Consider the following 12,098-nt stretch of genomic DNA (forward strand, 5'->3'; position numbering starts at 1 on the left):
GGGAAGGTTGTTGGTTTGCGTCTCGGAGAAGTGTTGAAGCTAGGTGTCAGGTCGTTGAATGCCTCAGTGCTCCTTGTCAGTTTTGTGCCATTTTGTCACACTCGCTGACTGTATATGATCTGGTTACGTTGGTGGACAGTTAGTCATAACTCCTACTATGTTTGTCCCTCTCCTTTTTATCCATATTATTATTTATATTTTGAATAGGGCAATCCCCACAGGCCTAAAAGGTCTTTTTACAGGGTACCCTATGTGATGACGTACAGACTTGCGGAATAATGAAAATGAGGAGCAAGAGCGAATGTCAGCTGGGAGAGAATTCCAGCGGCCAGAAGCCAGAAAGCTCAACGTGATTATGGCACAACGATTGCTTAATTTAGGCAGAGCAAGTGAATCCATGGACTGGGAATGTGTATGGGCAGCTGTGTGTGTAGTGGCGGAACGAAGGTAGAAGCAATCAGAGATCAGAGTAGGAAGCTGAAAACAATCCCAACAGCACGGTTAGCAATAGGAGTTATAGTCCATTCATTGGAAACTGGCACCCTAATTTTTTGGTGTCTCTCACATAGTTTTAGATGTCGTGAAAACAACTGTACATCCTGCATTGTGTGACCCGTGCAATACTCCTTGCCACATTTCAGGCCAGAAAAGTCCAAGAACAGGGAAATAGAAATTCAGCCAGGTTTTACAAAATTAGGACAGGTATGCCATGGCACAATGTATGGAGAAGCAGATCCAAAACCCAGATTCTTGAAATTTAAAGTGGGTTTTTGATCCTCAATTCGGCCCAAATCCGACTTTCAAAAGCCAGCGGGCCATTTTCCGATGAATGGACTGTAGTCTGTCATATTCTGTGGTGTGAAGACAGTGCACAAGCGCATTAGAACAATAACAGTTACTCTCAAGGTGTGCTTGGATAAATGAGCAGTAGAAGGTCTGTCTCGCAGTTGATGTCAGGTTGTCCTTGATCTTGCGGAACATGGCAAGTTTTGCTCCCAATTTTTTCTCAAGTTCACTAATATGCTCATCAAAAGTAAGGCCAAGATACTTCACTGCTGGCGTTGGGGGGATGAGAATGTCGCCGAGTCAAAGCCAGATGTTAGGGCGAACGCTTTTGTTTTTGTCTAATGATGATGAATTGAGTTTTGGAATCGTTAAGTGTGAGACCTTGGTCACGCAGATACTCTCCGATGACAGAAATGTCAGTAGAGAGATTGTTAGTGAGCTGGTGCAAGTTCGTGCCTGCCTTGTACATGGACACGTCGTCTGCAAACTTCCGAACCTTGCTCGTAATTTTACGAGATGGGAGAGCTCTGACAGATATGTTAAAGAGTGCGGGGTGCAGGAGGCCATGGCGACAGGACGGTGGGCAATGATGGTTGCGAACATCTCCTTCACCTCTATAATGGCGGTCCTGGCACCATTCTCTACTTTCGATACATCCACTGAACATTTGTCACCAGCGGTCTTGAGATGACGATTCTCCGCTGACAGGCGGTTGATGTCCAGACGCTGCTCGCTTACTGTGGCCTGAAGGTCATCCAATTTCCGTACTAGACTGGCTAAAGTTTCTGTTACAAGGAACTTGAGCTCAGTTCGAAGCTGCACCTAGAAAATGTCCAGCATTCGCTTCATCTCGCTCACATCTTAGCCTTCACTGGGATTGTCGCTGGCTCTATAAGAGCATCATCCTCGAAGCTGCAGGGTGTGTTACCCCTTCCACGGCCAGCGTGGATAGGGGAGGTCACCTTACGGACAAACTTGTTCATTGCATTCGACATTGTCCACACGGAATCTGATCAGACCTACAAAACGTACAGACTTTGAGCCCGGGTACGACTGCCGGCTGCTTTCACACATCCCAGGTCCATTGCGCAATAGCGTAGGGTCAAAGGTTGCCGGTATATTGCATGTAAAATGTGTAGTCTGAATGCAGGCTTGGAAAAATGTTGCCTTTTAGGTTTTATGAGATTTTGTACTGGATGTTCTATGTACGTAGTCTGCAGAGGGCCTAAACTTTCCGGTTTTACAGTACCCCCATGGGGAACAGGAAACTGTGTACTTAGTATCCAAGGCACTTCTTATCCAAACGTACAGTCAGACCTCGCTTTTCCAGTCCTCTTTTATCCGGATCCCTCGCCAATTGGAAGAAAATCGCTGGTTACCGATATCATGCATACATACAGTATGTGTGTTTGATTATCCGGTTCCCTCACCTATCCAGATATTGTTGTGGAAAACGGATGCGTGCGGTTAAGTGAGGTCTGACCGTACTTCAAAGTGAAGGAATGCATCCGTGCTCCGGACAATGTCCGTGCTAAGCAAATGCACATCTTATCACAGTATGCATTCATCTTAAAAACCTCTTGATACGTCGTCAAATTTCATCTCCCTCAAACGTATTTATGTTTAGCTTTTTCGTGCGCTCTTTGTCGTCTATGTTAGATGCTGCATTAGAAGAAGACCGGATGGCAGGTAACATGCCTAGTCTGCAGCCAACGGTTGATGATCATCTGGTAAGAAGACACTCTTACCCTATTTGATTCCCATTGAATGAGATGGGGTGGGAGGGCTGTTTTACAAGAGAGCCACAAACCATCATGGTGCAAACGCCAGGAAAAGATAGCAGGGAGGCACATAACGATGGCAGCCAAAGCAGTGGAGGCGGGGCAGAGGCAGCTAAATCGACCGGTATCAACACCGCTCATGCGCGCCAATCAGAAAAGCTAAATGAAAATCCCCGGCTCGAATATTCTGCTCATGGGTATGTAAAGGAAATGGTTGTAGGCTTCTCCCCCTGGCCCCGGTCACTCAACTACGCACCATTCAGTTAGCTTCCATACTAGTATTCACTTCAATAATAAACGGCGAGGGCACAGGAGGAGAAAGACGAAAAGACTAGACAGAAAACGACGACGGGAAAGACTCCCGGGAAAAGACTCCAGAAAAGACTTCAAGAAAACAACAAGAACAAGCAGTAATATTGCGACGACAAATCGAGACGATCAATCAGGGACCAATACGTACAGAACACATGACCAAGACCAAGACAACCAGACCACGGACGAATCACACACGACTCTCATTCCCAGACCAAACTAGTACTGCGCATGTACAGCATTCACTTGACAGTCACTCTCACACAGACGGAAGCACATCCTCGCACTCTGACAACGCGTACTCTTGCATGCACCACATACCATAAACGTCACACATCACACCATACTCGCGCGTACACCTAGACCATATATGACATCAGACACTGGACTCCACAAGACAAGAACCAAATACAACGACATGCGTAAATCATAGTCGTACTACAAATTCGTCACATAGCCCTCCCCTCCGGCGAGAGTCGACCTCGACTCTCAGAACAAAGGACAAAGATCAGAGAAAAGAAACAAGGGGAAACACAACCAAACGATAAGACATCGGAATGTTGTGGCCAGAGATGCGTGATCCGAGTTGGAATAGGAAGCCGTGCAGAATCTTGGAGAAATCCGCGTATGGCAACCTTGTACGGCTTGGCCAGTCGGTTGTTGTTCCAAGTATGGTGCGCCAAGCAGGGCGAAAAAGAAACACAGGTAAAGCAGCATCAGTTCAGTACAAGGTGAGGACAGCAGGAACAAAACAAACAACTGGTCACCAATACGCAAATAATATTATAGAGAAAAAACCCGGGACTTGAAGACGCAGGGACTCCGCCTGCCAAAACCCTTCAAGTTACCCACCAGAAAAAAATGAACCACGGCCGCAGCACCCGCAAGGTGAACCAGTACAATCCAGGGATCCCTCCAGCCCACCGGGTAGGCCGTGGCTCACCATGATCGGACGCCCACCACGGCGAACTGGAGAGACCCGCCAGTGGACACAAAAAAATAGAGACGCTCACGACCGAAACAAAACCCATGCCATGAAATATGCTATGAACTATGATAACCGAGCAGGTACAAACCATCACAGGAATACGTGTGTGGCAACTTCAAAACCGAACCAAGCTTACAAACCAAACAGTTACACAACCACACTGAAAGGCTAATCAAGAAAACTGCACAAACCCCAGCAAATATACGCACACTGACTGCAAAAACCAAAACAGAAAGACACAAGAGCCGGATCGCCGTCACAAAGACTGATGGTATCGGAACGATAGCGCGAAAAGATAAAGCGCAACTTGCCAAGAGGCACCACCCCGAGTACGTCGACATGATGCTCAAGCTCTATTGAGTGAGGCGACGGGACCACAACGAATATACGACAACAACCAAACCCTCTACTGGGAGCGACTCACCGGGTAAGGGGCCTGCAGGCCAGGCTGGCGAACGCCTTTCCATCTCCATGGCCGTGAAAACAAAACGATCCCAGTGTCGTGGGCTGCAGAGGTAGTACCCTGCGTCGAGCGAACGTTGGGCGCCAATGTAAAGGAAATGGTTGTAGGCTTCTCCCCCTGGCCCCGGTCACTCAACAACGCACCATTCAGTTAGCTTCCATACTAGTATTCACTTCAAGAATGCGTTGTACCCAACGTTTAGTGTTTGGATAAACTGGATAATGGTATCCCTTATGCAAACTATTCTGGCTGCTTCCAAACTTTTGAAATAGTGTTTGGGCCCTTCTTCGGCCTGCCCTAGCACATGCATGCACATAGTCACTTTCAGGAACACAACGACTGGAGTTTTGTTATGGGAGGCGGTTGGCGAGGAAGATAACTTTCATTCATTTCTACGTTTTTCGTACACTCCATTACAGGCAACGCTAGCTGACGCCGACTTTGGACCAATAGAAAACCTGTAAGTCAGCGTACTGCCTTGGCTTACGATGTTCATGCACTGTTCTAACTAGTTTGGGGGATACAGTCTAAACACAGATAAATGGAATACTTTAGTTCTACGGCCACTGTACTGTCCATACTCTAGCTGTGATGAGCAGGGACGGCATGACGTCACATTACCTGGAATGATGTGCGTTTCGACATCAGATTTGAAAGTTGTATTATGCAACTCACAATCACAGTTGTAACCCGCTGACCCCAAACACCGCCTAGATATAGGAGGCAATACGAGGGTGAATGAATCTGAAGAGCTACAAAACCGATCCCACAATGACGAGAAGCGCAACAACCAAACTCAAACAACACAGCAGGCAAGACAACAGCAAGATGGAATACAAAGGACGCCACACAGTCGGCGATGCCAGCCACATCCACTGCCTTCTGGAGAGCCACGGCCACACACTCCTCGCGGTATCCCGCCGTCTCTGGCCCCAGTCCCCGGCTATCTACTGACTGCCCACCACCACCTCTCCAGTCTCCGTTCACATGTCTCTGCTTCACACCAGCTCCTTCTCTCAGCACATCTCCGCACGCTCACAATAATTATTGACGACGACGACAAACTGACTCATCCTCTGCATCCCGGGTTTCAGCATCAAGTTGTTACGGAATTACTGCCATTCCGTGCCCCGGGACGCAAGACACAACTGGAACAGTCACAATGCCATCAAAAGGTGATTTCACACACCATCATCAATCAGTAACTGAATTCGAACATTCGTGTACTCAGGAGGTAGGGGCTGATCATGCTGAAGGTCCCGGATGACGGCCTATATTGTAGCGTCAACAGCCTGGGCTCCTGTGATGTTGTGATGTTGTGATGTTGTGATGTTGTGATGTTGTGATGTTGGCCAAACAAAGTGTATACGGAAGGTTGACACTTGGTGCAGCGACGGCACGCTAATCAGGATCAACAACGCAGGCTGACAATTATTGTCTTCTCACTCTTGTCTACTCTCTTGTCTAAATACTTCTTCCGTATTCAATACTATAAAACCCTGTGTTCTGCAAGTGTGAGAGGACTGCGTTTAGCCGGGAGCTAACAGCAACATTAGGCGTAGGCTCAGCACTCTGTTGCAACATCTTAGCACGTTGGTTCCACTGCTCCGGTACACGCGTCAGAACATCGGCGTGGTTTTCAGCATTAGGCACCCACTCGACACTGGCACAGACATCTGTGATATCGAGTAGATCGGCAATTGACTTGGAGGTGACGTTGGATGAGCACATCATTCATGCCCTTCAGGGCATGCGCTAAGGATTAAAATGTGCTCTGACGCAATGTCCTTCCAATTGCAAAAATGGCCGGACATGTCCGGACATGCAAATTTTCACATTAAATCACACAATGTTCAGTGTAGAATTAATACCATCGAAATCTCTGTTACCACGACGAAGGAGTCAGAAACATTCTTGCTGCTGCGAATTTTATCAACAAAACTGGAACACATCTTACACTTCAAATTTTCGACAACGCTACGATCTGAAGGACTGCGCTCATAGCTCAGCCAATCAGAAGTTGAAAGCTCCCTATCATACTTGGCGACCCACTTGTCACAAATGGTCGTCTTGACTCCTCTGGGCTTCTTTCCAAGAGGAGCACCCGCATCAGCGGTGCTTGGCTTTCTCTTGCCAGACGACATCACTAATGACTATGAGACAAAGGATTCATGGATTGACGTGCCTTTTCTTTTTTGTACTTTGCAAAAAAAGTGCGCGGACACTTTGTCCGGATGTGTACAAAACATCCGGAAACTGACCGTAAACGGTCGGAAATTGTCCGATGTCCGACCGTTATTTCGCGCCCTGCCCTTTGTCTTCACGCGCTGGACATTGGTAAACACTTGGTGTAACCACGCTGCAACTGTCTTAGAGTCAGTCTAGACGAGCAGATCACGCACATTCCAGGACACTGCAAGCTTGACGTCCTTAATAGCCGCATCCAACTCCACCAGGTTGATGTGACAATGATTGCTGACTTGGCGCATCCATGTGCCATCATCGACCACTTCACTACCGATCTCAAACGCTGCACCGAGGACAAGGTCCGATGCATTGCACCACACAGTAGCAGCACTTGTCATCGCCATAGATGCGATGACATCCTTATATGGAGTTATCTTGAATGTTCTATCTGCCTGTCTCTATGGTAACTGAGCCTTGTGTTATCAATGTTTTCCTCTTTATGCAGAGACACCGACAAGCCAGTTGATTGGAATGGTACGTGCGGAAGTGAACCTGAAATCCCACTGTCTGCAGGCTTGGAAAATGCAGTGTTAGAGTGCTGAGGCTCATGCCCGCGTAACAGAAAACACAACGTTAACTATGTTGCTGTTTTTCTAAGTCACAGGACTGTGGCGACACTGAGTTTGAACATGTTATTCATGAGACTAGACTACACTTTCCACAACTGTATTCTCTGTTGGACTCCGTAGGCAGTCGGGTCACTATAGGTAGCCAGGAGTCCAGTATGCAGTCTAAATCCTGTAAACGGTCGGAGTGTGCCCTAGGTGTCTATGGGTAGTCGGATCCCCAGTATGCAGTTGATGTCCTGCAAACACCACTACTAGATAAAACACAGCACTTCCTGTACTACGACTACATGCACTGCATGTAGTAAAAATACCGTGTTTGGCTGTTTGGGTGTGAATGTGGGGACAAGTTTCCCAGTTCTCGCATTAGTTGCAGAGAGGTATGACAGAGAATAAGGCACAACATGACGTGTGTGTATGTGCGCGCGAGCGTGCGCGCGCGTGTGTGTGTGTATGTGTGTGTACACATATAGATCTCTCGCCAAGGCTATTACAGGATGAGCCTGATGACCTTCCACCAGTGCAAATAGACAACCTCAACACACTCGTAAGCACTAGCCTATGCTAGCCTATCGGTCCAGGGAAGTTTTGTATTGGGCACACAATTCTGCCATCAAATTAATGACCACGGCGATAAAATACTAGGTATCGTTAGAAATTAGTCATATTTGTACAGCGCCAGATCTCGACATGATACTTACATGTCTGCCAGGACCACTTAGACATGAAGACCAATTTTGGTATGGGTAAAACGGCTGATCCGGGTACCCATGTGTTTAGCTGTTGAGTACCCATTAGTCGTGTGTTACGATGGTACCATAGCCTTCTAGCCTAGACTGTTCTTATTTTCATGTACTACAGCCTATGGGCAGTTGAGGCACCGTGTATACATTGGTATGCTGTGCTTGATGAAATTCTAGCCTGGCCGTTCTTCGGCGCTCCGTTCATCGACGCTCCGTTCTTCGGCGCTCCGTTCTTCGACGCCCGACAGTACTGTAGTGCAGTGCACATGCTGTGCTTGTCGCGGCGTAGTATACTTGCATGACTTTACATGTCGTCCTGACGCGAAATACGGAAGGCTATTGTAGTAACTGTCATGCCAAAATCTCTCGTGTGTCCTTCTCTCTCTCTCTCTCTCTCTCTCTCTCTCTCTCTCTCTCTCTCTCTCTCTCTCTCTCTCTCTCTCTCTCTCTCTCTCTCTCTCTTCTCTCCCTTTCTTGAAATTTTGTTATCATGAAGAAGACGATTGATTCGTGTTAGAAATGCTTTCAAAATGCCCGTAAAAGAGGTGTTGCGCTTAGGCCACCCTTTGTTAATTCATTGTTTAACGTCCTTTTTTTCGCGAAAAGGTACGCGGGAGGGCGGAAAAAAAACAAAAGCCCATTCTAAAAACTGGAAACCCCAATCAAACATTTTTGTTGCGTTACTGCAACAGCACTAAGGGTAAATGCCCATGCACACTCTCTCAGTCCAACACAACCATCACACTCCGGTAGGAATTACAAACTATACTTGATGAAGACAGAAGGAGAAGTGGAGAACACGGGGAACAGAGTAGGCATGTAAACAGCACAGGCACGCAACAGTTACCGCTGGTGCATGTGCGTACGCGAAGGTGTGAAATAGGAAGCGGGGTCAAATTACATATGGATGCACCATGCCAAATATATAGGCACAGGTAGGTGACTGTACATCTCCCCCCGAAAAAAATGCGAACGGAGGGACACGAGAAAGTGTGGAGCAAAGGAGAGAGGAAAAGGAGCGATAGCAGTTCTGGAGCGGGTACCAACGTGAGCATTACTCAGAATGATAGAGAGAAAAAAAACATGAAAGGAACACAGTCATAGTTCAACTGGAACACATGGAGTAAACAGTGTTACTGTGTTCAGGTATTGGCAGCATAGCGTTGCGGCGCATGGCGAACACGGCTGGATGGTGGTCTGCGACCGGGTGGCAGAGGCTTAGCAACTCGAGGAGACTGCGGCACAGGCAGAAGAGGCGGCAGAGTAGAGTTAGCTGGTGGTTGCAGGGCAACACGGACGGGAGCAGGAACACCGTAGTCAACCTCGTACATGGGCTCAATGGAGGAGGATGAGCTGGAGGGAACAGGGCGTTTGGCTGACGCGGATGGCGTCGATGGCAACGCACGCATGTGGCGACGATTTCGGCGGACAGATGACCCAGGAGTGAGGTCGATCGTGTAAGAGCGTTCGGACAGGCGGTTCTGGACGTGTCCTGTTTTGTCCATATCGGGGACATACACAGGAGCACCAGGGGCGAGAACAGGCAGCAGTCGAGCACGGTGGCGTTGATTGTAGCGATCAGCCTGCCGAGACCTGGAAGATGCTTCCTTGTCGGCAAGGGCGGTCAAATCAGGCCACGCTGGAGCAGGGAGGGGTCCTGGTAGCCGGGAGCGGATTTGGCGGCCGAACAACAGCTGTGACGGTGAATAACCGTTGGCCAATGGCGTAGACCGGTAGGCCAAGAGAGCGGAAGGCAAGTCATCATTCTTGAGGATGAGCTGCTTGGCTGTCTGAACGGCACGTTCTGCAGCGCCGTTGCTTTGGGCGAAGCGAGGACTTGACGTGCGATGGGCAAACCCAAGCTCGGCAGCAAATGCACGGAAGCTGGCACTAGCAAATTGTGGACCGTTATCAGACACTAGCGTGTGTGGAATACCATGGGTAGAAAACACGGAGTGGAGACAGGCAATCACAGCGGCAGACGTAGTAGTGGTAAGTTGTTTGACTTCGATGTAGCGCGAGAAATAGTCGACAACAACTAGGTAAGTGGATCCTTTGGCTGCACACAGATCACACGCGATCTTTGACCATGGAAGAGATGGGAACTCGGACGAGATGAGCGGCTCGGCTGGGTTAGGACGGGCCTTGGCACAGGTGGCACAAGACATCACATACGACTCAATGTCCGTAGACATACCAGGCCACCACATCACAGCACGCGCACGAGCACGACACTTACCAACGCCTTGGTGACCCTCGTGAGCACTGGCAAGGGTGGCGTTGCGCTGGGATGCAGGGATGATGACACGTTGGCCACGGAATATGAGACCATCAGCAGTTGAGAGCTCATCGCGAACAGCGAAGTACGGGCGGAGGCTAGCGGGGACCGAGGTGGGCTTGGCTGGCCACCCGTTGAGGATGAGGGCACGGAGGCGACACATGTCGGCATCAGCGTTGGTCGCGTTCCGAACGTCGACCAAGAGCGGGTCGGTGGAGCAATGCGATGTGACGGCAGACACATGCAGCTGTACTTCATCAGCAAGATCACTAGTAGGCGAGGACTCTTGCGGAGCACGGGATAGGGTGTCGGCAATGACGAGTGATTTGCCAGGCACGTGGATAGCGGTTGGGTTGTACCTCATCAGCCGCATCAGGAGTCTCTGGCATCGCAGAGGAGAGCGGGCGAGATCAGCGGAGTTGATGAGAGGCACGAGAGGCTTGTGGTCAGTCTCGACTGTGAACTGAGGACCGCCGTAGATGTAGTGGTGGAAATGCTCGCATGCCCAAACGATGGCGAGACACTCTTTCTCAATCTGGGCATAGCGCTGCTCAGTAGGTGATAGAGAGCGGGACGCATAGGCAACAGGGCGCCAGCGGGAGCCATCAGGCTGCAGGAGGACAGCACCCAGTCCGTAGCTACTGGCATCAGCACTAATACGGACGGGCTGGTCGGGCGAGAACAGTGCCAAGCAGGGAGCAGTAGTAGCGAGTTCCTTGAGGCGACAGAAGGCAGTTTCTTGCTGGGTGTCCCACTGCCAGGCGGTGTCGGCCTTCAGTAGAGCACGGAGCGGGGCACTGACATTGGCCATATCTGGCACAAACTTCGACAGAAACGTGAACATACCCATAGCACGGCGTAACTCGGGCACATTGGTCGGTGACTTCAGAGCTTGGATGGCAGACACCTTGGCTGGGTCTGGGCGGACACCGTCAGCACCGATGAGGTGACCCAGGAACGTCAGGGACTTCATACGGAGGCGACTCTTGGCGGGGTTGAGGAGTACGCCTGCAGAAGCGAGAGCTGCGTGGACAGCAGTGAGGGCAGCATCGTGCTCAGCTAGAGTGGCACCGAACACGAGGATGTCATCCATGAAGACGACCACGTTGGGAATGTGCCCAACGATTTCCAGTAGGCGACGCTGGAAAACCTCTGGCGCACTGGTGATACCAAAGGGTAGACGGTTGAAGTGAAACCGGCCAAACGGTGTCATGAACGTAGTGAGTGACGCACTGTCGTCAGCAAGTGGCACTTGCCAGAACCCAGACGCCGTGTCAAGCGACGAGAAGACCTTGGCTCCGGACAGCTTGCCCAGGGTGTCTTCGATGGTCGGCAGAGTGAAGTGTGAACGCTTCACGGACTGGTTCAGGCGTTTGAGATCCACGCAGATGCGGACGGAGCCATTCTTCTTGAGCACGGGCACCATGGGCGCACACCAGTCGGTCGGATCGGTGACTGGAGAGATGACTCCCATCTGGACCATCCGGTCAAGTTCGGTCTTGACCTTGGCTTGCAGGTGGATGGGAACTCGTCGTGCGGTCTGGCAGTGATATGGTTGGGCATTGTCTTGCAGCTCGATGGTAGCTGCAGGACCGGACATGCGACCAATGACAGGAGGAGCGGACGGAGGGCTTGCGGATGCCTCGGATACATCGCAAGACAGGAGGTTCAGGTCCTGGCACACACTGCGGCTCAGGAGGTTGCTGGGGCCATCAACAACAATAACACGGAAAGTGACGTTGCGGTCCTTCCAGGAGCTGGCAGCAACAAATGCGCCGTGTATGGGTAGAGGTTGGCCGTCAGGTCCAGTGACCTTAGTGGAGATCGGCGTGAGCTTAGGTTGAGGACTGAGGCTATTGTAGGACGGCAGTGACAGGAGTGTGCAGTCTGCGCCAGAGTCCAGCTTGAACAACACTGACTGGCCATTGATAGGG

General features: G+C 50.1%; 1 protein-coding gene across 1 annotated transcript in view; it reads left to right on the plus strand.

Annotated features, from left to right (window-relative positions):
• Positions 1–12,098, plus strand: part of LOC135824755 (uncharacterized) — a 46,705-nt gene that overhangs the window by 5,074 nt on the left and 29,533 nt on the right. Inside the window, exons 7-10 of the mRNA XM_065337461.1 lie at positions 2,446–2,516; positions 4,750–4,790; positions 7,023–7,051; positions 7,617–7,690. Of these exons, the coding sequence (XP_065193533.1) occupies positions 2,446–2,516; positions 4,750–4,790; positions 7,023–7,051; positions 7,617–7,690 (215 nt within the window). The remainder of the gene's footprint in view (positions 1–2,445; positions 2,517–4,749; positions 4,791–7,022; positions 7,052–7,616; positions 7,691–12,098) is intronic.

Source organism: Sycon ciliatum, chromosome 9 (genome assembly GCF_964019385.1).
Source record: "Sycon ciliatum chromosome 9, ocSycCili1.1, whole genome shotgun sequence".
Classification (NCBI taxonomy): Eukaryota; Metazoa; Porifera; class Calcarea; order Leucosolenida; family Sycettidae; genus Sycon; species Sycon ciliatum.